Source organism: Vicia villosa, unplaced genomic scaffold (genome assembly GCF_029867415.1).
Source record: "Vicia villosa cultivar HV-30 ecotype Madison, WI unplaced genomic scaffold, Vvil1.0 ctg.001041F_1_1, whole genome shotgun sequence".
Lineage (NCBI taxonomy): Eukaryota > Viridiplantae > Streptophyta > Magnoliopsida > Fabales > Fabaceae > Vicia > Vicia villosa.
In genome coordinates, this window is record NW_026705454.1 from 202,495 (window position 1) to 228,813 (window position 26,319).

A 26,319-nucleotide genomic window follows, 5' to 3' on the forward strand; every position below is an offset into this window, starting at 1 on the left:
AGACTACCTGAAAAGATACTTAGAACAAGAATGTCTCGAAGAAGACTACCTGAAAAGGTACTTAGAAAAAGAATGTCTTAAAGAAGATTACCTCAAAAGGTACTTAGAAAAGGAATGTCTTGAAGAAGACTACCTGAAAAGGAACTTAGAAAAAGGAATGTCTTGAAGAAGACTACCTGAAGAGGTTCTTAGAAAAGGAATGTCTTGAAGAAGACTACCTCAAAAGGTACTTAGAAAAGGAATGTCTTGAAGAAGACTACCTGAAAAGGAACTTAGAAAAAGGAATGTCTTGAAGAAGACTACCTGAAAAGAAACTTTGAAAAAGAGATGTCTTGAAGAAGACTACCTGAAAAGGTTCTTGGAAATGACGATGACTGTCTTAGAGAAGGCTACCTGAAAAGGTTCGTAGAATGTCTTGAAAAAAGACTACCTAAAAAGGTTCTTGGAAAGGACCGTAGGATTTGTCTTAGAGAAGACTACCTAAAAAAAAAGTGCGGTGTAATGTATCGACCAATGTATGTAATGCATGATTTGTATGTATTTGCATGATGCCCCCAATGATATGTTGTTGATAACCAAGCGTATATAGTTCGCTGGAGTTATAGGTTTGTTTGTTAAGGTGGGGTGTGATGCTAGCGCGATTCCACAATACCTGTTTTTGAAGATCGTAGTCAGGAGAAGGATTTGCTCGACGTTGTAAAGTGTGAGAACGCCTTTTCCTTTTGTTGTGCGTCTTATGGATTTGAGATCCAATGCCCCAATGTTTAGTGGAAAAAACGCCTATGATCTCCAAGCCATGAAGGAAGTGCCTCGAGAAATAACCTTATCATATGCTTCGACGTTTGAATTGAAGGGTATGCCCTTGATCTCCAGGATATGGAGGGCTATCCATAGTGATCTATCCTTTTGATTTGAATTCTTCCCATGTTTGACATGCCCCTGCTTGTTGTTGCTTCGAGATGTGCCCCAAGTCGATTGAACCTTAGGAAGAATGCCCCCAGTTAATAGAATTTTTGCTCGTATGCCCCTGCGATCCTTGAAATTTTTGCCCCTGTTAAGGGGAACCCCCTAGATGTGATTCCCCCCATTCCAGAGTCTTTATTAGAAAGATCGCCTTTGATTAAACCAATTTCTAGGTCTCCTCGATGCTAAGTGTATACTTGTAGATGACGTTGTATCCTTTGAGAAGTAACTCCAATGCAATGTGTATGCAAGTTTTGAAATCAAAGTCCGTTATGAATTAGGACTGGATGTTTTTAGAAATGAATGCTTGAAGAAGCGTAGTGATTTGAAATAGTTTTAACAAACTTTAGGAGTCAGTATAACAAAATCCTGCTTAATATGCTTTCATAGTTAACCTTGCCTCAATTAGGACTTTTGAATGTTGTATCTTGGCCTGGTTCATGTTTTAAGAAACAATGGATATAAGGCTCAAAATTTTATTTATCCCACCCCTTTCTCCTTGATGTTCTCCGAATCCTAAAAGTTCGCTTAATCCAATGGATGTGCTCTGTTTGCAAGAGAACCACTTTGGTTTTGATGTTGAGCAGAAGCCCTAGTAGAGATCCAAGCACTGATGAAAAATGTTGTAAAGATCCAAGCGTTTATGAGAAGCTTCGATGATTTAGCAGTCCCAAGATTATCCTTTGTATTTCTCCTTTGTTTTCCCCTTATTTTTGCATGAACCAACCCTTTTGAGTTTGATCCATCGGGATGCCCTAAATTTTGCCTAAGTCATTTTTGTTTTCTTTTATGAAATTTTCCGTTTTGACTTAGCGGGCGCTTTTCTCCTTTTTCTTTTGAATACTCCTTTTGAGATTGATCCTTGGATATTGAATGTTGTGACTGCTATGTTGATTTTGATTTGCAAGCTTCGCCTTTGATACTTCCTCGATCTTGAATGATGTAATGAGGAAGAAGATTGTTGTAAATGTTATCTCCATTACTTCCTCATTCTTAGATGAATGCGAGGAAGAAGATGTGCTCGAACCTTTGCTTTGCTTGATCCTTATGCTTGAACCCTTGCTTGGATTGACTGATTCTCTTGACAACCAAAATACACCATTGAATTAATTGAAGTCTACCCTGCCCCTGGTTAAAATCAAGGTTTATTTGAAAAGTAGAAACAAACTCCAACTCCTGGCTCGAGGGGGGTAACGAGGGATTAACATCCTTATATCTCCACTGTTTAGGAATTGAAGCAATGCCTGTACATCCTCGGCTCGGTCTTACCTTGAAAGCATATGTTTAGCTGGACTTAGTCATTTGTATTCGTCATTCTCCCTCAAGTTTGTTAATAATTCTAAAAATAGAAGTGTGCGACTAGAAAGTCGTAGTAGTGAGCGAATGAAGCGAATGAATTGATTCCAAAACCTGCATGATCGTCCCATTAGAATTGCTAAATCCGAAGGTACAACTTCTATCCTGAGTAACACTTAGCGGTCGTAAGGGTTGAAATTGTGAGCATGGTAAACACCTATTGATCCTAGGGATAATCTCCTTTGTAGATCCACTGACCTTGTTTCACTCCTTAGTTATTTAGACTTGTAGAAGTGAGGGCAACCTCGAATTTTCCTTGGACATGTCAAACCTGTTGGGAATAAATCGTTAGCGGTGGGTTTTCGTCGTATCGAAACTTCATGAGTTTCCTTTGACTGAGCCTCTTTTGCTTTTCCTAAGGATAGTATCACCTATGACCCTTTTTCCCTTGGTGTGGGGTTGACATATGTCGCATTCCCTCCATCGTAGTCATGCATCTTTGTTCAGGGTATTGCCCCAGTTGGACTGACCCTTGCCCCTAGGTTATCGTTGAGCGTCCTTGAAAGTTTGATATGTTCCAAGATGAACCCCTTTATGACTAGATACATCTTGAGTGTATCTATGAGGGAACTTCTTTGTTGAACTAATCCTTGCTCGATGACAACCTTTATTGTTTTTACAAACCCGTTACGGAAAGACATGGACATGCGTCTGGCATGATGAAAGGCAACCTTTTTTCCTTTTGTGAGACCAAGCTCATTCCCATTAATTAATCCTCCTTTCTCCGTAGTTTATGATCCTTTGATTTTTTCTCCATGAGTTTTAGGAAATCGGTTAGCACGGTAAGTGTGGATGCGGGTGAAGATAGAAATGCAAATGTAGATGCAAATATATGACTGCATGAAAATGCGAATGCGTGGGTATGCGAGAGACTCCTTGTATTATAACTCCGTGTATGCAATGCAGACGCGTGACGTATACTCCTAGGGATAGCCTTAGAGGCGACATTAGACCCTATTGAAATTCTTGCAAGCTAGATGTCATGACACGCCAATGGAAATCCCTTAAATTAGAGGGTATGCAGAAGGTAGCAGCTGGTGACCATTCAAGACAGTCACCAAGTCTCATGGCCATCGAGAGGCCGTTCGACGTGTACCAATGACGTTGTCCCTCGTGGGAAGGTTCTCTATGTGGAACACAACCTATCTAAGGACGATATCGACGAAGTGAAATCCCTACGGGCTAGGGATGAAAGATGTACAAACGGAAATCCAAAACCCTACAAGTTAGAGGGTGCGCGGGAACAAGCATGGAGTGACCGTTCAGGACAGTCATTAGATCTCATAGCCATCGAGAGGCCAATCAAACGCATGCTAATAAAGTTATCCTTCGGGGAAGGACGCGATTTTTTTTGAAGTAGCATCCCTACAGGCTAGGGGATACGTAGTTGTAAGCACTGGGTGACCGTTCAAGATAGTCACCGAATCGTATGGCCATCGAGAGGCCAATTGACGTATGCTAACAAAGATGTCCTTCGTGTGAAGGATGCGTTTTTAGAAATATAATCCCTACAAGTTAGGGAACGCGTAGATGTAAGCACATGGTGACTGTTCAAAGCAGTCACTGGATCGCATGGCCATCGAGAGGCCAATCGACATGCGTAAACGAAGATGTCCTTCGTGGGAAGGACACGTAGTTGTAAAATACAAAGATATAAAGGGAAACTCCCTACAGGCTAGGGAGTGCGTATATGTAGGCACGAGGTGACCGTTCAAGACAGTCACTGAATCGCATGGCCATCGAGAGGCCAATCGACGTGCGTAAATGGAGGTGTCCTTCGTAGGAAGGACATGGTTTTGGAAATAGGGTCCCTGTAGGCCAGGGAACGCGTAGATGTACCTGCAAAATTAACACGCAAGACATTCGCAGTATATAAATTGCAACCACATAATAAGCACATAAGCACATAAGCCTTAGGTTTATAGGTTCGACGTAACGGCTTAGGGTGCCTACCCTTCCCATTGGTATGTTCTAGAAGGTCTCATGGGATCGTTCGTAGCCGCCGAGACTTTTTGTCTCTTTGGATTTTAGAACAACTCATTTTATCCATGAGGTTCGAGTTTTTGGGGTAGGTTCCCAGAGAGATCAGCCAAATACCAAGTCCAGCCCTTAACAAGGTCAAGCCTCGTATCAGACCTTTCCGGATATTCAACCCACTCTGAGTGGAATTATAATAAGACTCGTAGGCGATGTATTTCCCCTCTGGTCATTATTATAATCCCCACGCTTAGGTTTAACGCAATTTATATATCCCAGAAAGCGATAAAACAACACATTCAAATAAATAAATATTTAATTGAATTGCAGTAAATAAATCATAGTGAATAAATAAAATCGCAGATAAATAAATAAATAAATAAATACAATTTAAATATTTATGAAAAAAACCCATAAATCCTAATCCTGGCAAATTAGCCAAACCCTAAAAATTTGCCAAAACCTAAATGATTCGCCAAAACCTAAACCCTGCCAAAACCTAAAGGAGCATAATGATTTACAGTTTTGTTATCACTAATCCCCAGCAGAGTCGCCAGCTGTAGCAACCTGCCCTAAAAATTAAGACTTAGAGAGTCGCCACCTATTCTGAAGGGCGAATAGGAAACCCTACGCAGTTTAGAGATTCGGAGTAAGTTATTATAATCAGGTTGAGGGAAGGTATTAGGCACCCTCAAGCCTTTCCTATTGGCTTTGAATCTAAGGTAAAGGTTTATGGCTAAAATATTGAGGTTTAATAGCTAAAGAATTGAATAGGGGGAAAATTGAGATTTTAGGGAGGGGGACTCGCCTTGGTTATCCAAGTGCCTACGTATCTCCTTAGGGAGAATCAGAGTCAACGTAGTTCGGGCACAGGGTTGTACGCCTTAGAATTTGATATGAATGTGTTGACGGTATTTTGATTTACCGTTTGGCAGTTTTGAAAAGGTATTTTGAATTACCCTCGAAGTTTCGCAGTATCGAAGAGATGAAAATCTCTGGTTTGTGGTTGGATGTGTTTTAAGTGTTTGGGCGTACAACCCTGATTTGATATGGCACCGTTAGATGTGGTGATCAATAGATTTGATCAGTATAGCTAACGGATTAAGGGGCATTGCTGGTTACTCAGATCGATAGATTGATCGTCGCGGGCAGCAAATTAAATGTGTCTTGAATTTTATGTATTTTTTTATCTCTCGTCTAATGTGACTAATAGATTTAGTCGGGTCGAGGAGAGAATTAAGGAGAGAATTGATCAAGGGTTAATTAAATTATTTTATTGCTTTATTCAGATATTTGATCAGTACGACATAGAGAGCCGAGTAATTCGAAGGCGGGATGTAATAGATATTCATCCGCCATTTATCCGTTAAAGGGGAAGTTAGAGTTTATTGTTTTTATTATCTTTATCTCTCGTCTACTGCGACTAATAGCTTTAGTCGGGTCGAGGAGAGATTTATTCAAGAATGAATGTTTTGCCAAATGGGCAGTGGGATCGGACAAACCCTAATGTATTGGTAGCTTCTATAGGGTTTTTTTTGTTTTTAACTATTAAATAATTAAATCAATTAAATCGAATAATCGAGATAATCGAATAAATAATCCTAAACCCCTAATTATAACCCTAACCTTAATTTAATTATATTATCTTAATTAAATAAGTTATTGAATTAAAATAACAATTTAATCTAATAATGATAATTAAATAAATACATAGAAACCTGGATAGAAATCCTGTGTGGTGCTCCTTGAATGCCCATGGTAGACATGCATGCTGGTGTACGTTAGATTTGGATCCTAGGAGATCTGCTGGCTTGTGAGTGAGGGCGTATGGTGCACGCTGATATGTGAAGCGCATGGGATCTGAAAGAAATAATTTTGTAAAACTAAATGTCATGGTGGGGTTTTGAACCCATGACATGTGAAGCATCTCCCTTTTTCCTTTGCCAATTGATCTGCCAATTCAAACTGTTTAACACACCAACGTGAATGAATAAATATTAAACAAGAAGAAAAGTGGGGAAAGTCAAAAAGTCTGGCAGCCTGGGCCCCACGAGGCGTTGAACAGCCAATTTGGAATTAGCCAAAGGGATTTGGACTTTTGACCCACAAACCACAAGCTGCCACGCGCGCAAGGAGAGAGAGTCTGCGTCAGTTGCCCAATCAAAATCGAGCGCCTGCGGTCCACCATCCACAATTACTGTTCATCTTCTCCTTTATGGTTACCTGCGGAAACAGCCATGCATTTTGCTGCGGATTCTTCATATTTTCGTCCTCCCATGGCATTGCTTCGGAACCTGCAAAAATCTAAGGGGAACGAGAAAGAAAATAACCCAGATCCCCTAATGGTAACGTCCTGAGTTCAATGGAGGTGGGCTTGGCGTCTGAAACGGTCTGTATGCGGAGAACGAGAGCTTGCTCTCTTTATGCCCTAGCAATGGTAAATACCTGCCCAGCCGTTAAACCTTGCAAATGAATAGCCAAATCATCTCTAAAACAACATATGAATACGTTAGTGGCGTTAGATTTAGCTGAAACAAATCATAAAATGGAAAACGATGGTGAACATATTTTAAAGGGAACATGAACATGTATGCCATTGTATGGCGAGCATGGGGCTCTTCAAAAGATCCCCCTCACCTCTACTTTACCTCTGGAACGTGATCGAATCGTTTTCAAAATCTCAGGAGGCCTGCCCATTAGCATTTGAGTTTTGATAAATTTGTGTGGCTTTCAATATGGAACCCTAGCCTCTTTTCCTTTATGATTTCGTCCCCCATGCCTCCTCCATCATTTAGAATATATATGGATCACTTTAGGGTTTAGAAAATTGGAAAGAAATCATGCTTTGATTAGAAGAAAGTTTGATTTGATTTTTTGTATAAAATCTTTCCAAGTTTAACTCCAATCTATTTTTTGATCTTTTTGCCACAAGTCTTCAATCAAATATTATGAGTGTATTCTTAATATTTGATAAAATAAGCTTAACACCAATCTTTGATTTTTCTTTATTTATTTTAACTAAAATTGAATTGAATTAAATCCAATAAAATAAAATAAAATAAATAAAAGGGAATCATATAGTTGGGCTTAGAGGTTATGGACCATGCTAGAAATGAATTTTAGAACATGAAAGGAGATCATATAGTTGGGCTTAGAGGTTATGGACCATGCTAGAAATGAATTTTAGAACATGAAAGGATTGGCCCACTTGAAAGAAAATTCAATTTTGCTTAATATCTCTTTCATGCATTTTCTCAAAAATTAGTCAACCTTAACAAGTCATAACTTCCTTGATCTTAATTCCATAGAGGTGATTCTTGGCTCTTTAGAAAGCTTAAGGTGACCTCTAAAGGCTCTCTTTAGTTTCATCTCAATTGAAGCTTCTTGAGATCCATTTGAGGCCTTAGAAATTCAAAATCCTTTGATAAAGTGCAAACCCTAGCTTTGAGACCATCGATAAGGAGAGAGTGACTTGAATGATCCTTTGAACCTAGAGCCATTGAAGATGAATAGAGGAGGGCAAATTTTGGGGTATGACACATAGGAATGAACCTGATCAATGTTCTCATTAGAATTTCGCATAACAATTATTTGAAATGAAAATAGCAATACGTTTACATGTCCATTGAACACAACCTCAATACCTTATTTATATAGTAAATCTTCCATAAATCAAACCAACAATGGAAAACAAACATAAGTGTATAAAAGTAACATTTGTACAATTACCAGAACAGTTTTGGTTGCAGTGTCTTGAGTAAAGGTTGAACTTTCTGTAACTTGCAAATATGGAGAGGAAGTTAAATACACAAACCATACTGTCATCACCAGAGATCACACGTTTTTTAGTATTGAGCAAAGCCTACACTTTTCATCGACCAAATTTTAGTAAAGAAGTGCCATTATAAAAATTCATTCTAATTCTTAAGCAGAGGTTTCGAGTCCAAAAAGAGGTGTGGTCCAAATCACCAACCGAAAGTAGCAACTTACATATGGTGCCAGGAAGACCATGCTAATCCAAATCACCCATGTATTGTAATACTACTGTCACCAAAAAAGTTTATTATGGTTGCATTTTACTCTTTATAAGGTTTTCTCTCACCTATGTTCCTGAGGCTATACAATACTTCCTGTTACATATATAGCCTAGATGTTTTTCCAGATTTTGAATAATTATTTGCAAAAACAACATACAGTTATGAGCATATTAGAAGTAATTCAAGTCTTTTAAGGGAAAGGAAATCCTACCCTATTCCAAAGGGAAACAGACATTGAAGAACCTTCATTGCAATAGGCTTGAAAGGTAACAGTGCTAACTCAAGAATCACCATATCCTACAGAAACTAAATTCATTGATTACTTGTTAATGTAATTCCAAATTTATTAAATATCTTTTAAGCTCAAGCCTTTTGTCTCCGGGACAGAAGTTACAATGAACACAAGTGACACTAAAGCAATGGCCGCAAAAAGGAGACTGTACGAAAGTACGAAAGAGTTATACCAATATCCAGACAAAGAAGTTACTGCATGCCAAACGACCGGTTGAATTTACAGCATCAACACAAACAACCGGTAAATGAAAATCCTTCTCAAACGTTTCCATCACCCGTTCCCTATACACATTTTCACCGACAATTACGACAACCTGCACAACTAAAATACACATGGAACAGAGAAGAAGTAGACGAAGTAAAATCAAACAGCAAAAGGATAGATTGTTTTGCAACAGCTGCTCCAACCATTCATCTTTGACCATTCCAAAAAGAACTATCAAAGTTGAGAAATATTGTATCATAAAGACCGACAAAAATAAAATTATTGTATCAATATGGTTTTTTCTCAGAAACGTCTATGTCCGCCAATATGTCTTCACCATATTAAAAAAGCAATCATATTAACAGAGCAAATTAGAAAAAAATAAGTTTGAAACCTAACTTATATCTAATTAATCACCGGCGGCCACCGTGATCGAACACATAAGATAAATCCATCACCAAATGAGTGAGTTTTGAGATCTATAATAATAATATCAGATCTATAATAATTAGTTCAAATCCTGCACTTTCTACAAAAAAAGTTAATAACAAAACCTAAATTGAAAATGTCATACATAAACCTTTTCGAATCGGACCACCACCACACTCGGCGTCGGAAACCCATTTCCACCACCACCACACTAATCGTCGGTAACCCGTTGATGCCGCTACAGATCTGAATGTCAAAACATAAAAGTAACTGGTGAAAACCTTATTCATATTTTTGTTAGCAAGATGAAAAGAACAACATACTTTGCTGCAGAAACAGAAAGAGAAGGAAGAAACAATCTCCTTTTCCGCGCATCTTCCCCCTTTCCGCGTGAGCCAACACAATCAAACCTAAAACAACAAACACTAAATCAGAAGAAATTAAAAAAAATATATGAAACCCTAAAATCACAATCCAATTTATTCGCACACCATGAATCGATTCTTGGTGTCTTTAATGTCCATAACTTTCTCCATCGGTCGAGCCATGTAGATTCAGAGCGTTAAAATCGGGAAACGTAGAGGTTGAAGACGGAGGAAGGTGGGATATGAAGCTCGGTTAGAGAAATAGCAAAGGTGGAAGATGAAGGTCGGTTACAGAAATAGCAAAGAGAGTTTTCTGATGTAATAATGAAATGGAAAAAATTGTGAGGTTGAGTCTCAAAAAGACTATACTTGTGTTTCCAAGAAAATGAAAAAGTGTCGGGTTTGGTGAAATGAAAGAAAAGAAAAAAAAATGTTGAAGAAAAGGAAATGTGAAGTGAATGAAGTGAGAAAAGGAAGTATGAAGTGAGCAGATCAAAGAAACTCAACCAATGCATCCACGTGGCTGAGGCAGAATGCAAAGGGGCAGTTCGGTCTTTTCCAGAACATTTAACTTTCTTATAGTATAGATACAACAAAACAAAACCTCGATGATTTTTATTGATTTTGTTAAAAAGATTGATTCTTTACTTTTACGAAATGATTATTCTTAAATAATGGTATTTTTTTATTTTAAAAAGCTAGTGTCCCATGCAAGAAACGATTTTATTGCAAAATTATATTGTTAACTAAAATTACTATTATTATAAATACTATATTTTCCAATAAAAATCTATCTTGATGAATTCACTAACATTAAGAGTCTTAATTTTAAATTTTAATGAAAAACATATCATTTATTCTCTCGGTTGTAAGTTTAACCGAAGAAAATAATCTTTGAGAAATAAACTTTGATTCTTAACAATTATAATTTTGTATTTTATTTATAATTATAATGACACATTATTTTTTATTTTAATATTAAAAAAAAATAACATTTCCTCTTTTTTTTATTAATGAGAAGAAAAAAGAAACAACAGAAAATTAAGCTTTTAGAAATTTAATTTTCATAGACTCTGCTAAACAAATACTAACTAAAGGAGAGCGACAAATAAAAAATACTAGCAATTCTTGAACAAGCGAGACTCTTAATTTAGCAAGTCATTCAGCACTAGCATACCCTTCGAATAAGTTGTGAACAAAAAAAAATTACCACTCTTTATAAATAAGAGATTGAATATAATACACCAGAGGCGCATAAGGTTATGTAGAAGACACACCCTCTTAAATAAACTTCATAGTCGTTTAAGCGTCAAACTCGCAAATCATATTTTCGAAACCATGATTCCAAGCAATTTCAAGACCATGAGAAATGGATTGAAGCACAACATTAATATTAGATGTGAAACCACGACTTCCTACAAAATCTGTGATCCAACCTCCAAAAGAATTTCTCAAAAGCCACCAAAGTTGGATGGCCCTAGATTACAAATGGAACAGCCATATACATTAACCTTTATCACATTCTCTAGGGGAGGGTGCCAAGATACAAGTCTAGGGATTGATATCTTATTATAACCATCAAAATTATGATTGGTAAAATGTAAAAGATTAATTATTTGACTAAGAATATTCTAGAGAGAGTGACAATGTTGTCTTTGAAGGATTCCTCATTACGAGATTTTCCAATCATCCAACAATAAATGAGAAACAAAAGACCATGATTGGTGACCATATTATTTTTCATCCAATTATATATATATATATATATATATATATATATATATATATATATATATATATATATATATATATATATCATCCTCATAATAATGAATGCGAGATAGAAAACTGAAATTGTTCCAAACTTACACGGCTGTAGGGAAATCTCTAAGAGTGTAAGATGGTTTCAGTGATGCACCACATCTATAATAAGAGGCATATGTTGACATGTGATAAGTGACCCGTGTATAGTTGGTATCTGTCGCTACCCGCGAAAAATGGAATCAGAGTCGCCACTAATATATTCATCCCATCGCGGGAAAGGAATATCAGAAACCTAACTCAAAACAAGAACAAAGGTCTTTCGACCAGAGAACGGGGTACGGGAGTCGGTTACGCAAGGGGAAGGTGCTAGCACCCCTCACGCCCATCGTACTCGATGGTATCCACCTATGTTTGTTTCTATCTAAAGGGTGTATACTATGTCTAAAACCTAAATGCGAATGAATGCAAAAGAAATACGGGGAAAAGAAGGAATTATTTACAAGTGTGTTCGCTTAGGCCCCGCGACCCAATGCCTACGTATCCTTTTCAGGAATCAGAACGACCATAGTTCGGCTCCATAGTTTCCATTTGTTTTGTGTTTTTTAATTGAACAGAGGTTAAGGTCACAATCCACGATGCTCGACCTTTGGAGACTTATACGCCTAGTTAGGAAAGGACTTAACTTGTTCTTAAGCGCCTAACAAGGCAAAAGAATGAACTTGGGTTTGTGTTTTTTATGTAACTACATGATGAACAAAACCCAATACAAGGTTTCGCACCACTTCGTCACTTTGTTTTAATTCGAGCCTTTATTAAGTGTTTTAAATGTTTTTGATTAGGTATTTTTTAAGGGAATTTACTTTGCGATTAGAATCACATAAAATGTATAACGATCGAGAAGCAGATTAGGGAATGAATCCCACTCACTTCTATCCCATTATATAATGTTCAAGAAACAGATTAGGGAATGAATCCCACTCATTTCTATCCCATTAACTAATGTTTGAGAAACAGATTAGGGAATGAATCCCACTCATTTCTCTCCCATTAAGTAGTGACCGAGAAACAGATTAGGGAATGAATCCCACTCATTTCTATGCCACTAAGTGATTGAGAAACAGATTAGGGAATGAATCCCACTCATTTCTCTATCACTCTCTTAATGTGATTCGCCTCTTTATTTATTAATGTTTTAAAGTTGAAAAGAAAAAGAATGAACAAAAGGGAACTAACCTATTCCCTAATCTAAGTTATTCTAATCTAAGTCTAATGGCCCTAAGGTCAAGGATAACTATCCTAACCTATCTCAATTCCTCTTAACAAAGACGGAAGAGTCTAAGGGAACATGGCAAAAGAAGGGAGTTACAACTCCAACAAGATGAGAAGAGAGCCCTAGGGCAGTAGCAAACCAAGAAAATAAGTGTCCCAAATCAAACACAAAAGCATCATGACATCACACGAAAATATTCACAAAGAGTTACCAAAGTATCGCGTAAATCGTCACTTAACAATTAGCGAACAAACATCCATTAATCAAAACAAAAAGCAAATGAAAACATGAAAAAAGATTAAAGTCAGTAGCTATTAGTTCATTTATAGGTCCAAGACCTTATACCAATCTATGTTAGTCAATTAACTTGAAACAAACAAAGTTCTAACAAAACTATACAAAACTAGGTCAAAACTAGTTAATAGAATTCAAATTAGGAGTGAAGTTAGAAAGATGTACTTACATGGTGGAAGTCAGTAGCTAATGACCTCTAAAAGGTGTCTAAGCAATCACAAAACAAGTCAAGAAGTTTCATACAAAATTATAGGTCATTCGGACAAATTATGGTGCGATCGTTAACCAAAGGCGAGTTATTTACAAGTAAAAAAGAAAAATCAAGTAAAATAAGAAAACATGACTTGAAAAATTCAACTCCAGGTCTTAGGACCTCTAAACATCCCTACTTATATGTACAAAAAGAAACTAAGTCAATTGCATGAATGCAAAGCAAATTATAGGTCAAATTCACATGGTTATCCGTTTAGGAACGCACATAAATCGGGTATAGAAAATCTAATGAAAACCTAACCAAAACATAGAATTAAACTTTTATTTTTTCCACACAATATGGTATATGAGCCTACTGATATCACACAAAAAATGGCAATCAAATTCTACTCCTAAGGTATTAAACAAAATTAATTTGCAAAACCGATCAAACTTAAAGACACAATGAACATGTTGAAAGAAAATGATTTATTAAAAACAACAAACTAAGTTCTAAAAATCTAACAAAAATATCAAAAATTTCTACACACATTATTCTATTTAAAACACATTTTTATTGATTTTTTATTTGAAGGAAAACTGGTTTACGAATTAAAAGTTAGAGGGAAAACAAATTTAAACAAAAATGCAACTCTGCCTAGCCAGGGGGTGTGTTAGTAAAGTAGTTTGAATTAGAAACTAGTCATAAGTAGAAGCTGGGCCTGATAACGGGGGTGTGGAGAGTGAAAACGCTAAGCCCAGGTTAATAGAACAAGCTCGTGGCCCACATTGAAACATCCTACATTACTTTCATTTTTATTATTTAGCATATGCATTATATTCATAGTCTCAGCATTAAAATGTGACATAGAGAAATGTCATGCACAATATATCAATGGGTCAAGCTTCATTAAGTGACTAAAAGACAAAAATAATCTTCAGCCAATCACGATCCGCCACATAGCCATGCCAATCATATGAATGAGACAAACAAACACAAAATAATGGGAAACGAGCCAATGGATGGGCGACACATATGCAATCGGTGAGAGAAAAGGGGACAGAGATTCAGACGCCGGAGCTCCGCTCCGGTCGTCTTCTCCGGCGGCTTCCACGGCGGATCCAGACCATATTTCTCAGAAATACAAAAAGCCAACGTCTTCCTCATCGGAATTTCACGCTGGTTACGGATCCGGTGTCCAATTTCACCAAGCCTGCCGCTATTACGCAAACTGAGGGCATCAAGTAAACCCTAACATGAACTAAATTCACCAAAGCTCAATTTAAACATATCACTGCACTCACAGTCGATCATAGGAGACGAAAATGTGACTCAAGCATTCAAACAATCATCATCTTAGCGAAAACGAAATTGAATTCAAGAATCCACAAATTCCATACAAATGCAACAAACACTTGAAAACATGGTGGTACTAATTCCTAACCCAATCCCTGATGACGGGTTCCAGGCCTATACATGCTTCTAATGCCATGGAAAGAATCACTTACTTGGGGAGAATATTGATCAAGATTTGAGGAGAAATCCGAGTACTCTTTTGTTCTTTGAAGAAGATGAATGCGAAGCTTTTCGAGATATATGCCTATCCGAGAAATAAACTCGGATTTGTTGAAAATTCGAACTTGACCAATCCACTAGTAATGAAGAAGGTGATGGATCTTGAGATGCGTATCCATGGAGAAAGATCCGGATTCTTGAATAGGAGTGTGGAGAGTGATGGTTGGTCAAGAATGAAGGAGGTGGTTGAAGAAGAATGGGAGTTTGTGGTGGTGGTGGAAAAAAGTGGTTATGGTGGTTAGAGAGAAGAGAGAATGAGCAAGAGTGAATGATGGGTGAGAGGTTTTTGAAAACTGGAAAAATGAGAAAGGTCCCTCGTGTGTGAGATGTGTAGAGTTTTTATAGTGAGAGTGTGGGTGTATGGTATGGAGTGTTGTAGTGTAATATATTCTTTTACAAACTTAATGAACAAGGAGTGTATACTTGTGGTATGTTTTATGTAAGCTTTTTGCATTCAGTGAGGTTGCATGGGCAATTGGGGTGGTGCCGTGGTATGCTGCAGTATTTTTCTGACTTGGTGTTTTTGTTGTTGTGGCCATGATGCTCACTTTGTGCTCACATATTATTAGTTAGGGCTTACCGTTGGGCTCGATTTTTGTACCACAATGAAGAAGACATGGAATAGCAAAGGTTTCATGTTGGAGATCTCTTGAAATAAAGCTTTGAAGTATGAGCAATATGATCAAAAGTATGTTGAATCCTCATTGCATGGGCCTGCATGAGCGTGGCTTGGAACTGTGCCTTTGTTTTGGCCAAACGTGACTCGACGAAGTCATAACTTCAAGGCTCGATAAATGATTCAACTCCTATCAAAATTGCTTAATTCTTGAACCAATGGATAGACAACATGGGGATGAAGAGATCCATACTAAGTTTGCACTTTGTGGGCCTTTATATTTCTCTAAAATCAATCTCAAAGTCAGCACACCACGTGCTTGATCATTTGCATGCGATGGCGAAAAAACTGCCTGGAAACTTGCCCTGATCCAGCGGTAATCTTCCCACTTTGAGCTTCTATATCTCTTGATCCTTGCCCCATATGGAAAAACTCCCAACTACAATATTGTAGAGGGCCATGAAAGGAACAATGTTGCTCTTGAACTTGTCTCGAAATAAGGCCTAGATCCCTGTGTAAATATGACCTGAAGTCAGCTGCCCAGCTAAATTTTAGAATTTCAAAACTCCCCAAATTTTTCTAAGTGTTAGAACTTTCTATTTGTGGCAAGATCAATTTTTAACTAACTTTCCATATTTGGCAACTTTGAATATTTCTTGATTTTATTTTGTTCCATTGACTTTCTTTGCCCGATTTTCCACCGAAAGTCAACATTTGACAACTGACTTTGACTTTGACCAAAAGTCGACATTTCTGATTTTTTCTGATTTTCGATGAATTTCCCGATTAATCTGCTTCTGCTCTAATTCTTAATCAGCTTTCAACCAAATAAACTCCGGTGAATGATATTTCTTCAAGACAGCCATATTTTGCATCCACATCCATTTTTCGGATTAATCAATGACCCGAAAGTCAACAGGGTTGGCTTTGGTCAGAAAAAACCCTAGTTTGACGATCCTGATGGATCTGAAGCCTGTATCATTTAATATGAACCCTGTCTTGGAGAGAGTGAAATCCTGATCTTTAGGGGAACTTCCATGAGAATAGTATTGTGCAGTCAAGTCCTCAATCTTTCTCTTTTGCTCACAGATACCCCACACATTGAACCTCTTTTTCTCCGGTTTTCTTGGATAGTGACAGTGATATGGATGAATTCCTTGGATGAATGGCCTATATGAAGTATGTGTATGAATGTGATGTGAAAGCCATTTGGGAATAAATAAGTGGGCAAATTTTGGGGTGCAACAGCTGCCCCTATTCAATCTGCTTGGACCTGAATGTATGAACGACACAAGTTCTAGACATGAGAGGTGAAAGTGGATTGAATACCCAAAAGTACCATCAAAATTTGCATTCTGTGGTAAAGCAAAGGTGTTGAATAGTATCAAAGGTGGACCAGACAAGTTGCTAACCTTAGTTAGATTTTGAAAAGATTGCTATCCTTAGATAGACTTAAAAAGGAGAGTGCTAACCGTAGTTAGACTTGAAGAAGAGGCGACACCGCCGTAGCGTGACTCCGCAAGGAAGAACCATCCTTAGACGACTCAACCAAATTGCTAACCTTAGTTAGACTTTGAAAAGAAGACACAACCGTAGCGTGACTCCACAAGGAAGAACCATCCTTAGACGACTCAACCAAATTGCTAACCTTAGTTAGACTTTGAAAAGAAGACACAACCGTAGCGTGACTCCACAAGGAAGAACCATCCTTGGACGACTCAACCAAATTGCTAACCTTAGTTAGACTTTGAAAAGAAGACACAACCGTAGCGTGACTCCACAAGGAAGAACCATCCTTAGACGACTCAACCAAATTGCTAACCTTAGTTAGACTTTGAAAAGAAGACACAACCGTAGCGTGACTCCACAAGGAAGAACCATCCTTGGACGACTCAACCAAATTGCTAACCTTAGTTAGACTTTGAAAAGAAGACACAACCGTAGCGTGACTCCACAAGGAAGAACCATCCTTAGACGACTCAACCAAATTGCTAACCTTAGTTAGACTTTGAAAAGAAGACACAACCGTAGCGTGACTCCACAAGGAGGAACCATCCTTAGACGACTCAACCAAATTGCTAACCTTAGTTAGACTTTGAAAAGAAGACACAACCGTAGCGTGACTCCACAAGGAGGAACCATCCTTAGACGACTCAACCAAAATGCTAACCTTAGTTAGACTTTGAAGAGAAGACACAACCGTAGCGTGACTCCACAAGGAAGAACCATCCTTAGACGACTCAACCAAATTGCTAACCTTAGTTAGACTTTGAAAAGAAAAAGGAGGTGCTAACCTTAGTTAGACTTTATAAAAAGGAGGTGCTAACCTTAGTTAGACTTTATAAAAAGGAGGTGCTAACCTTAGTTAGACTTTATTGAACACGGCAAGTGGAAAACTGACCAATGAAACATGATCTTAATGAGGACTAACTTTGTATCCAATCCACCTTGGAGGAAGAGGACAAGACTTCTTCTGGGAATGCATTATCTTGTGCCTTTAAAGTACATACAAACTTGGCTTATGCATTGATGCATGTTTGAATTTTTTCATGGCGTAATGCTCCATGTTCATGGAAATGCTACGCTTTTTTTTTGTAGATGCAATGTGAATGCGATGATTACTATATGCAAGAGAGGATGAATGAACATCGGAGAGGGCCCTTTTGTTTGAAGAACTCTGTGGGGATTCTTTTTGCTTTCTTGACTTTGTAAGGCCACCAGATGGTTTCTTGGACGACCCCCAGTATGTCACTTCTGTAGGGGGGAACTTACACCAGAGGGGCCGTATCGTCATCTTGTTTGGAGACTTTGAAGATTGCACCTCCCCTTTTTGAACTTCCACATCTTTGTCGAAGAATAAGGGAATCTAATCAACACTGCGGAGCATTTGAGCCTTGGCTCCAGAGAAATAGACTCTGGTACTTGAAGGAAAGGAGACCTCTGGGTTCTTGAAGCGTGGGTACTGGCATCTGACTATGCTGAATGATCGGAGGTTCCTGCAAAACAAATCAAGCAAATATGCCCCAGGTATGATGGTTCTACCTCGTCCATCATCCCAAGTACTCAAAATCTTTAAGCAATTCTATTCGTTTTAGCTCATGTTCCTTTTGTAGGACTTCGATGTTAGAAATGCAATGCTTACCAAAATAATTGGACGCTTTTGTAAACAAAACAGTAAAAATAAAACAATGTAGGAATTTTGAGTGAAATATCTTTTTATTAATGAAAAGAAATGCCTAACATAGGCGAGTACACCAGGAAGCGACCCCTTAAGGAGGTGGCCACCAAAAAGGAAAACAAATAGAATTTACAAGCATGGCAACGTAAGAAAAGATTCCATTGGGTTCCAATCTTGCTACGCCTCGCAGATCTTCGACATTCCTTCTACTTTGCCTTCCAAAATGGATGAATGAATTGGTCCTCTACCCTTCTGAGGCCTCCACTTGTGCTGGCTAGTTATGCTCAGAGATCCAATGCACGACGCAGTCATTCGCTTTTTGTCCCTCTTTTGCCTGGATCGCCCTTTCGGGTTTTCAATCCACCAGGACCCCTTTTTTGCCTAAGTCGCCCTTTCGGGTTTTCAACTTAGCGGGTGTACTTTATTTCTTTTTCATTCTTTTTCCTGATCTTTTCCTTTTCTTTTATTTTTATTTTTGATCAGGTTTATGCGAAGTATTTTTTAACTGCGTCGGCGTTCACGGGAAGTGGAAAGTCCTCGCCATCCATAGTTGAGAGGATCATGGCGCCACCTGAGAAGACTTTCTTTACAACATAAGGCCCTTCGTAATTCGGAGTCCACTTTCCCCTAGGATCGTTGTGAATAGGAAGGATCTTCTTGAGCACAAGGTCACCAACCTGAAAGTGTCGAGGTCGAATCTTCTTGTCGAAGGCTCTCTTCATCTTCTTTTGATAGGCTTGCCCATGGCATATGGCCGCTAGCCTCTTTTCATCAATGAGGTTCAATTGATCAAATCTGGTCTGAACCCAATCGGCTTCACTGAGCTTCACATCTGTTAATACCCTTAATGAAGGAATTTCAACCTCAACCGGAAGAATCGCTTCCATGCCATATACTAACGAGAAGGGAGTTGCCCCTGTGGAAGTACGCACCGAGGTACGATAACCATGTAAAGCAAAGGGCAACATCTCATGCCAGTCCTTATAAGTGACCACCATCTTTTGCACAATCTTCTTGATGTTTTTATTGGCCGCCTCAACTGCGCCATTCATCTTTGGCCGATACGGGGAGGAGTTATGATGCGTAATCTTGAAATTCTCGCATAATTCCTTCATCATCTTATTATTGAGGTTGGATCCATTATCAGTGATAATTCTCTCAGGAACCCCATAACGACAAATTATATGGTGCTTGATGAAGCGAGTCACTACTTGCTTGGAGACATTTGCATAAGACGCAGCTTCAACCCACTTGGTGAAGTAGTCAATAGCAACGAGGATGAAACGATGTCCATTAGAGGCGGTGGGCTTAATTTCCCCAATCATATCGATGCCCCACATAGCAAATGGCCAAGGAGATGTCAACACATTCAGAGGAACCGGAGGTACATGAACCCTATCTGCATACACTTGACATTTGTAACATACCACCACATGGTTGAAACAATCATGTTCCAAGGTAGACCAATAATAACCTGCTCTCAATATTTTCCTAGCCATGGTGTGCCCACTTGCATGTGTACCAAAGGATCCTTCATGCACCTCTTGCATGATCTTTGCTGCTTCGTGTCTATCCACGCATCTGAGCAACACAGAATCAAAGTTCCTCTTGTATAACACACCTCCAGCAATGAAGAACTTGGCAGACAGTCTCTTCAAAGTTTTCCTATCTGTAAGGGAAGCACCCTCGGGATACTCTTGGGTTTCCAAAAATTTCTTAATGTCATAAAACCACGGTTTCTCATCAGGCACATTATCAATGACGCCACAGAATGCAGGTTCATCCAACCTTTTGATCACAATTGACGGCGCTTCATTGTCCCATTTGACTTTGAACATGGATGCTAAAGTGGCCAAAGCATCAGCCAAATGATTTTCCTCTCGAGGGATGTGATCGAAGGTGATCTCATCAAAGTATTGAGCCAATTTCACCACATGTTCTCTATAGGGAATCAAGTTGGGGTGGCGTGTTTCCCAATCTCCGTTGATCTGACTAATCACCAAAGCAGAATCTCCATAAACTGCGAGATTTTTAATCCTCAAATCAATGGCCGCCTCGATACCATATATGCAAGCCTCATATTCAGCCACATTATTAGTACAATCAAAACAAATCCTGGCCGTAAATGGAATATGAAAACCTGTTGGAGAAGTAAGCACAGCCCCAATACCATTACCCAATGCATTAGAGGCACCATCGAACACGAGCGTCCATCGCGCCCCTGGTTCAGGTCCTTCCTCTTGATCTTGACTTTTGAAAGTCTCTGCCACGCACATTATATCTTCATCAGGAAACTCAAAGTACATAGACTGGTAATCGTCCACAGGTTGATGCGCAAGATAATCAGCAATTACACTACTTTTAATGGCCTTCTGAGTAGTGTATTGTATGTCATATTCTGTCAAGATCATTTGCCAACGGGCAATCCTCCCTGTCAATGCCGGTTTCTCAAATATATATTTGATTGGGTCCATCTTTGAAATCAATAAAGTGGTGTGAGTCAACATATACTGTCTCAATCGGCGAGCAGCCCATGCCAAAGCACAGCAAGTTTTCTCGAGTAGTGAGTATCTTGATTCACAATCGGTAAACTTTTTGCTAAGGTAATAAATTGCGTGCTCTTTTCGACCAGACTCGTCATGCTGACCCAGCACACACCCCATTGAATTCTCGAGAACCGTCAGGTACATAATCAAAGGTCTACCTTCCACTGGAGGCATGAGGATTGGAGGCTCTTGCAAATATTCTTTAACCTTGTCAAATGCCTTTTGACAATTGTCATCCCACTTTATTGCCTGATTCTTTCTCAATAGCTTGAAGATAGGTTCACACGTGGCGGTAAGGTGTGAGATGAACCTTGCAATATAATTTAACCTTCCCAAGAATCCACGAACCTGTTTCTCAGTTCTCGGCTCAGGCATCTCTTGTATAGCTTTTACCTTGGCGGGATCGACCTCGATACCCCTTTCACTTACGATGAAACCAAGCAACTTTCCTGATCTCACTCCGAAGGTGCATTTATTGGGATTCAACCTTAACCTGAACTTTCTTAACCTTTCAAACAATTTCTTCAGATGAACCAGGTGCTCTTCTTCAGTATGGGACTTTGCAATCATGTCGTCCACATAGACCTCAATCTCTTTATGAATCATGTCGTGAAACAAAGTCACCATAGCTCTTTGATAGGTTGCCCCAGCATTCTTTAATCCAAACGGCATGACCTTGTAACAAAAGGTGCCCCAAGGCGTAATGAATGTTGTCTTTTCCATGTCCTCGGGCGCCATCTTTATTTGATTGTAACCAGAAAAACCGTCCATGAAGGAGAAAACTGAGAATTGAGCAGTATTATCTACCAATACATCAATGTGAGGAAGCGGGAAATCATCCTTCGGGCTCGCCCTATTGAGATCTCGATAGTCGACACACATTCGTACCTTCCCATCTTTCTTAGGTACAGGTACAATGTTGGCGACCCATGGTGGATAAACTGTTACAGCAAGAAAACCTGCATCAAACTGCTTCTGAACCTCTTCTTGGATTTTCTTGGACATATCCGGACGTGTTCTTCTGAGTTTCTGTTTGACGGGCGGAGAATTTTCTTTAAGGGGTAGCCTGTGCACAACAATATCAGTATCTAATCCAGGCATATCTTTGTAAGACCATGCGAAGATATCAGAATACTCCTTCAACATTCCAATCAACTTTTCTTTCACATTCTCATTCAAAGAAGCCCCTATTTTAACCTCCCTTCTCGTCTCTTCGGTGCCAAGGTTCACCGTCTCAATAGGCTCTTGATGTGGCTCGATCACTTTCTCTTCTTGTTTCAACAATCTGGCCAACTCATCAGGCAATTCACAATCTTCTTCATCCCCTTCTTCAGCGGCGTAGATCGGGTTGTCAAAGTCATAACGAGGCATAGCAAGATCGTTATCAACAGAATCTGGAGGAGCGATGGATCTGCATGGATTATGATTTATGCTTTATTTTAGAATGGAGTGATGATGATGAATAAGAAACGTTGCCATTTTTATTATATATATATTTTTTTTTTAATTATAAATGTAAAAGTAAAAAAAATGAAAGACAGGGAACAAAATATTTGAATGCAAAAACGTCCTTTTATTAATGATTTTAACATTGAAAAACAACAAATGAGGCCCTACATATGTTCACTGTGTCTTGGGCAGAACACAGGAATTATTGCATGATAAACAAAAACAAACAGTATTACTTTTGATCAAGAGCAATTGAGATGATGTCTTCCGATGACCAGTTGAGAAGCTTCTGTCCCGGGACACACGGCTTGATCCATTCTTCAATGTCATAATCACTATCCATATCATCATCAGTAGCGCAAATATGATCCTTGACGATGCCAGCACTAGAGAACTTGATCGGAACGAAGGTTCCGGGCTTCTTGAAGGACCCATCAGAAGAACTCTGCCCCAACTGATATCCAATCCCACACTTATCCTGCTTGATTGGTAGATCCAAGACTCGGCCCCATCCTTCAGGATGACCAGATTCAACCACAGCTTTGGCTTCCTTTAGTGAAGACATAGGAGCCTCCAACTTCTTCTTTTCAACATAAGGGATCTTGATAGTCTGGACAGCCTCAAACGCTTGACAAGGTGTTTCGTGGACCTCCCCTTCCACATCAATATATTTGAAAGACGCAAGATGGCTTACCACATGCTCTTCCTCCCCACATATTGTGACTATCTTCCCTTGAGTGGCGAATTTGAGTTTCTGATGCAATGTGGAAGTCACGGCCCCAGCAGCATGGATCCATGGACGCCCCAGGAGACAACTGTAGGCCGGGTGGATATCCATCACAAAGAAAGTAATAGTGAAGAGTTGAGGACCTATCATCACTGGTAAATCAACCTCCCCAAACACCGACCTCTTTGAGCCATCAAAGGCTCTCACAGTTAATTCGCTCGGCCTTATCTCAACACCAGAATAGTCTAGCCTCATTAAAGACGACTTTGGTAACACATTCAAAGAAGATCCATTATCAACAAGAACACGAGATAATATAGTCCCCTTGCACTCCACAGATATGTGCAAAGCTCTATTATGTTTTCTACCTTCAGAAGGCAAATCTGCATCAGTGAATCCCAATCCGTTTCCAGCATTGATATTAGACACAACCCCTTCAAGCTGATTTACTGAGATCTCAGGAGGGACAAAGGCAGTGCCTAGGAGTCTCAATAAAGCATTTCGATGCGTCTCGGAGCATAAGAGCAACTGTAAGATCGAGATCTTAGATTGAGTTTGGCTCAGCTGGTCAACCACTTTATACTCACTCTTCTTGATGATCTTTAGGAACTCTTCCATCTCTTTGGCCATAGTATCTTCAGAATTAGAACTTTGCCCCTGGTCTATAGTATCTTCTGTCACTCCTTTCCCTTTTGCTTGAGCTTGAGCTTCTGTATTGTCATCGCGAGTACTCTGGGGAGGGTTGAAAATACGACCACTTCTTGTCATTCTTCCAATGCCAACAACATTATCAACATCTTCTTTCTCAACCGGTGCTTTAATCTCATACTTGGCCCCTTGGTAGAAAACTTCTCCGCCATAATTCCATGGGATTGCTTTCTCACTAGTATACGGAACGGGACCAGGTGATGTAATAACCAAAGGAGGTGCTCTAGCAGGAATTGGGATTTTAGCAGGAGTGTAGGGAATGGATGCCACATTAATTTCATTCTCAAATACCTCGGGCCGTCGTATGCGCTCAAACTGTAGATACCCACTATCTATCAACTGTTGAATACCATTCTTCACTTTGTCACAAACTGAGGAAGTGGCCATGCAATCATTACACAATTCTCCACAACCAGCACATAGACCCATTCTCAATAATTCTACTTTCAGTAAAGGCAACAGAGAGCCTAACTCAGTCACGTCCTTAACCAAACGAGTATCTTCAACACAATCGAGGGCGTTTGCAGCATGAGACCCATGAGGGGGCATGGGATTTTGAACAACATTAGGCCCTGGAGTAGGAGTGAACTCAATGGCCTTGGAGTCGAGAAGATTTTGAACCTGATACTTCAATGCTTTACAGTTTTCAATGTTATGCCCGGGTGCTCCAGAGTGGAATTCACACCTTGCATTAGCATCCCAGATAGGAGGCAACTTAGCAGGAGTTGCTAGAGTTCTCAATTGTACCAACTTCAAGTCGAGGAGGTATGGCAATACTTGTGCATATGTCATCGGGATTGGGTCAAAAGTTCTCTCAGGTGCCTTTGGTTGATACTGGCGCGGAGTATACCCTCGTTGTTGATGTTGCTGAAATGGAACATTCGGTATAGTCACGGCGGCCACTTGTTGATGAGCCTGGCTTTTGCCTTTACCATAATAAGCAGCGCTCGTCTCACCCTCTCTTTTCTTGGCAAACCCGTTATAAGGTTTCTTTCCCACAACCCCAGAGGAGGAACTAGCAGCACTCGGATTCTGAATTCTACCAGCCTTGATTCCACTTTCAATTCTCTCACCGATCATGACTAACTCGGCGAAACTCGAGGATGCAGAACAAGCAGAATAGTATTGACCTTCCAAAGTATTGGTGAACAGGTCCATCATTTCTCTCTCCAACATAGGTGGTTGAACTCTGGCTGCCAACTCGCGCCATTTTTGCGCGTATTCTTTGAAGGACTCATTAGCTTTCTGAGATAGATTCTGCAATTGAGTGCGATTGGGTGCCATGTCAACATTATATTGATACTACTTTATGAAGGCATAAACCAAGTCTCTCCAGCTTCGAATACTAGCTCTTTCCAGCCTCATATACCATTCCAAAGATGCCCCAGTTAGGCTATCTTGGAAGAAATGCATCAACAGCCCCTCATCCTCGGAATAGACATGCATCTTGCGGTAGTAAGCTCGGACATGGGTCTTGGGACAAGTATTCCCCTTGTACTTCTCAAAATCTGGCACTTTGAATTTTGGCGGCACACGGACACCAGGAACCAAACCCAAGTCATTAATGTCCATACTGAGTCCTTGGCCTTCCATGGCCCTCATCCTTTCCTCCAGTCCTCTGAACAACCTTCCAGCATCATGTGGAAATCCCAACTCACTTTCAGGAAATAGATCCTCATGTCGATCTTCTTCCAACACGGGGATGGCAGCAGCTCTTCTGATTTGTTGTGTGGCTTGTCCTTCAGGAATGGGCTGGAGAGGCCCATAAGGATTACCTTGATTAGCAGCAGGAGGAATTACACCAGGTCCTCCGATCACAGATTCACCATTGACACGAATATCAGCAGGGTTTCTTTGTGGGGGGTCCGCAACAACCTGAGCAACTGTGTCCATCCTGATTCTGAGTTCTTCTTGGCGATCAGCCATGTTTTGCATGACTTCCATGAACTGAGCCATTTGAGCAGTAACCTGAGTTCTCATCTGGATAAGATCGTCCCTTAACTGATCCATTTGCAGTGAGTGATTAGCCCTTGTGTAGTAGCGATGTGTAGGCGGAGGTGCAATTGCTGAAAGAGAAAACCTGATCAGTCAGATAAGAACACCATCTGATGTACCTGTTTGTGCATGATGTGCATGAGGTGCATGTGTGCATATGATGTGAGGTGCCATTTTCAGAGTATCCAAAATATTTAATATTAATCAAGAATGTTTAACAATGTGACAAAAGATAAGCATCAAGAGGAAACAAAAAGACTCAAATTTCATTAATAATCTCTTTTTGAGTTTGGGCATACCCATACATTGACAAGATAGTTCAAACAACAGAAAAGACAAAGGACCCCATCCAACAAGCCTGGTGGTGGTCATGAAATA

The 26,319-nt window shown here is 39.5% G+C and overlaps 1 protein-coding gene across 1 annotated transcript; it reads right to left on the minus strand.

Annotated features, from left to right (window-relative positions):
- Positions 1 to 19,001: 19,001 nt before the first annotated feature.
- Positions 19,002 to 25,230, minus strand: LOC131632843 (uncharacterized). The gene is made up of 4 exons (XM_058903568.1): positions 22,848 to 25,230; positions 21,221 to 21,511; positions 20,138 to 20,344; positions 19,002 to 19,348 (listed from the first exon to the last, which is right to left on the minus strand). Exons 1-4 carry the CDS (start codon positions 25,228 to 25,230, stop codon positions 19,002 to 19,004), a joined length of 3,228 nt encoding a protein of 1,075 aa, XP_058759551.1.
- Positions 25,231 to 26,319: the final 1,089 nt, after the last annotated feature.

Excerpts from the sequence above, each read along its gene's own strand:
- LOC131632843 (XM_058903568.1), bottom strand. The coding sequence starts at position 25,230 with ATGGCACCCAATCGCACTCAATTGCAGAATCTATCTCAGAAAGCTAAT. Across the intron at positions 21,512-22,847 it reads TACTGATGATGATATGGATA|GAAAGTTGCTTGGTTTCATC; the intron begins GTGATTATGACA and ends GAGTGAGATCAG. Across the intron at positions 19,349-20,137 it reads CAAGTTCTTCATTGCTGGAG|ATGTGAAGCTCAGTGAAGCC; the intron begins GTGTGTTATACA and ends GGGTATTAACAG.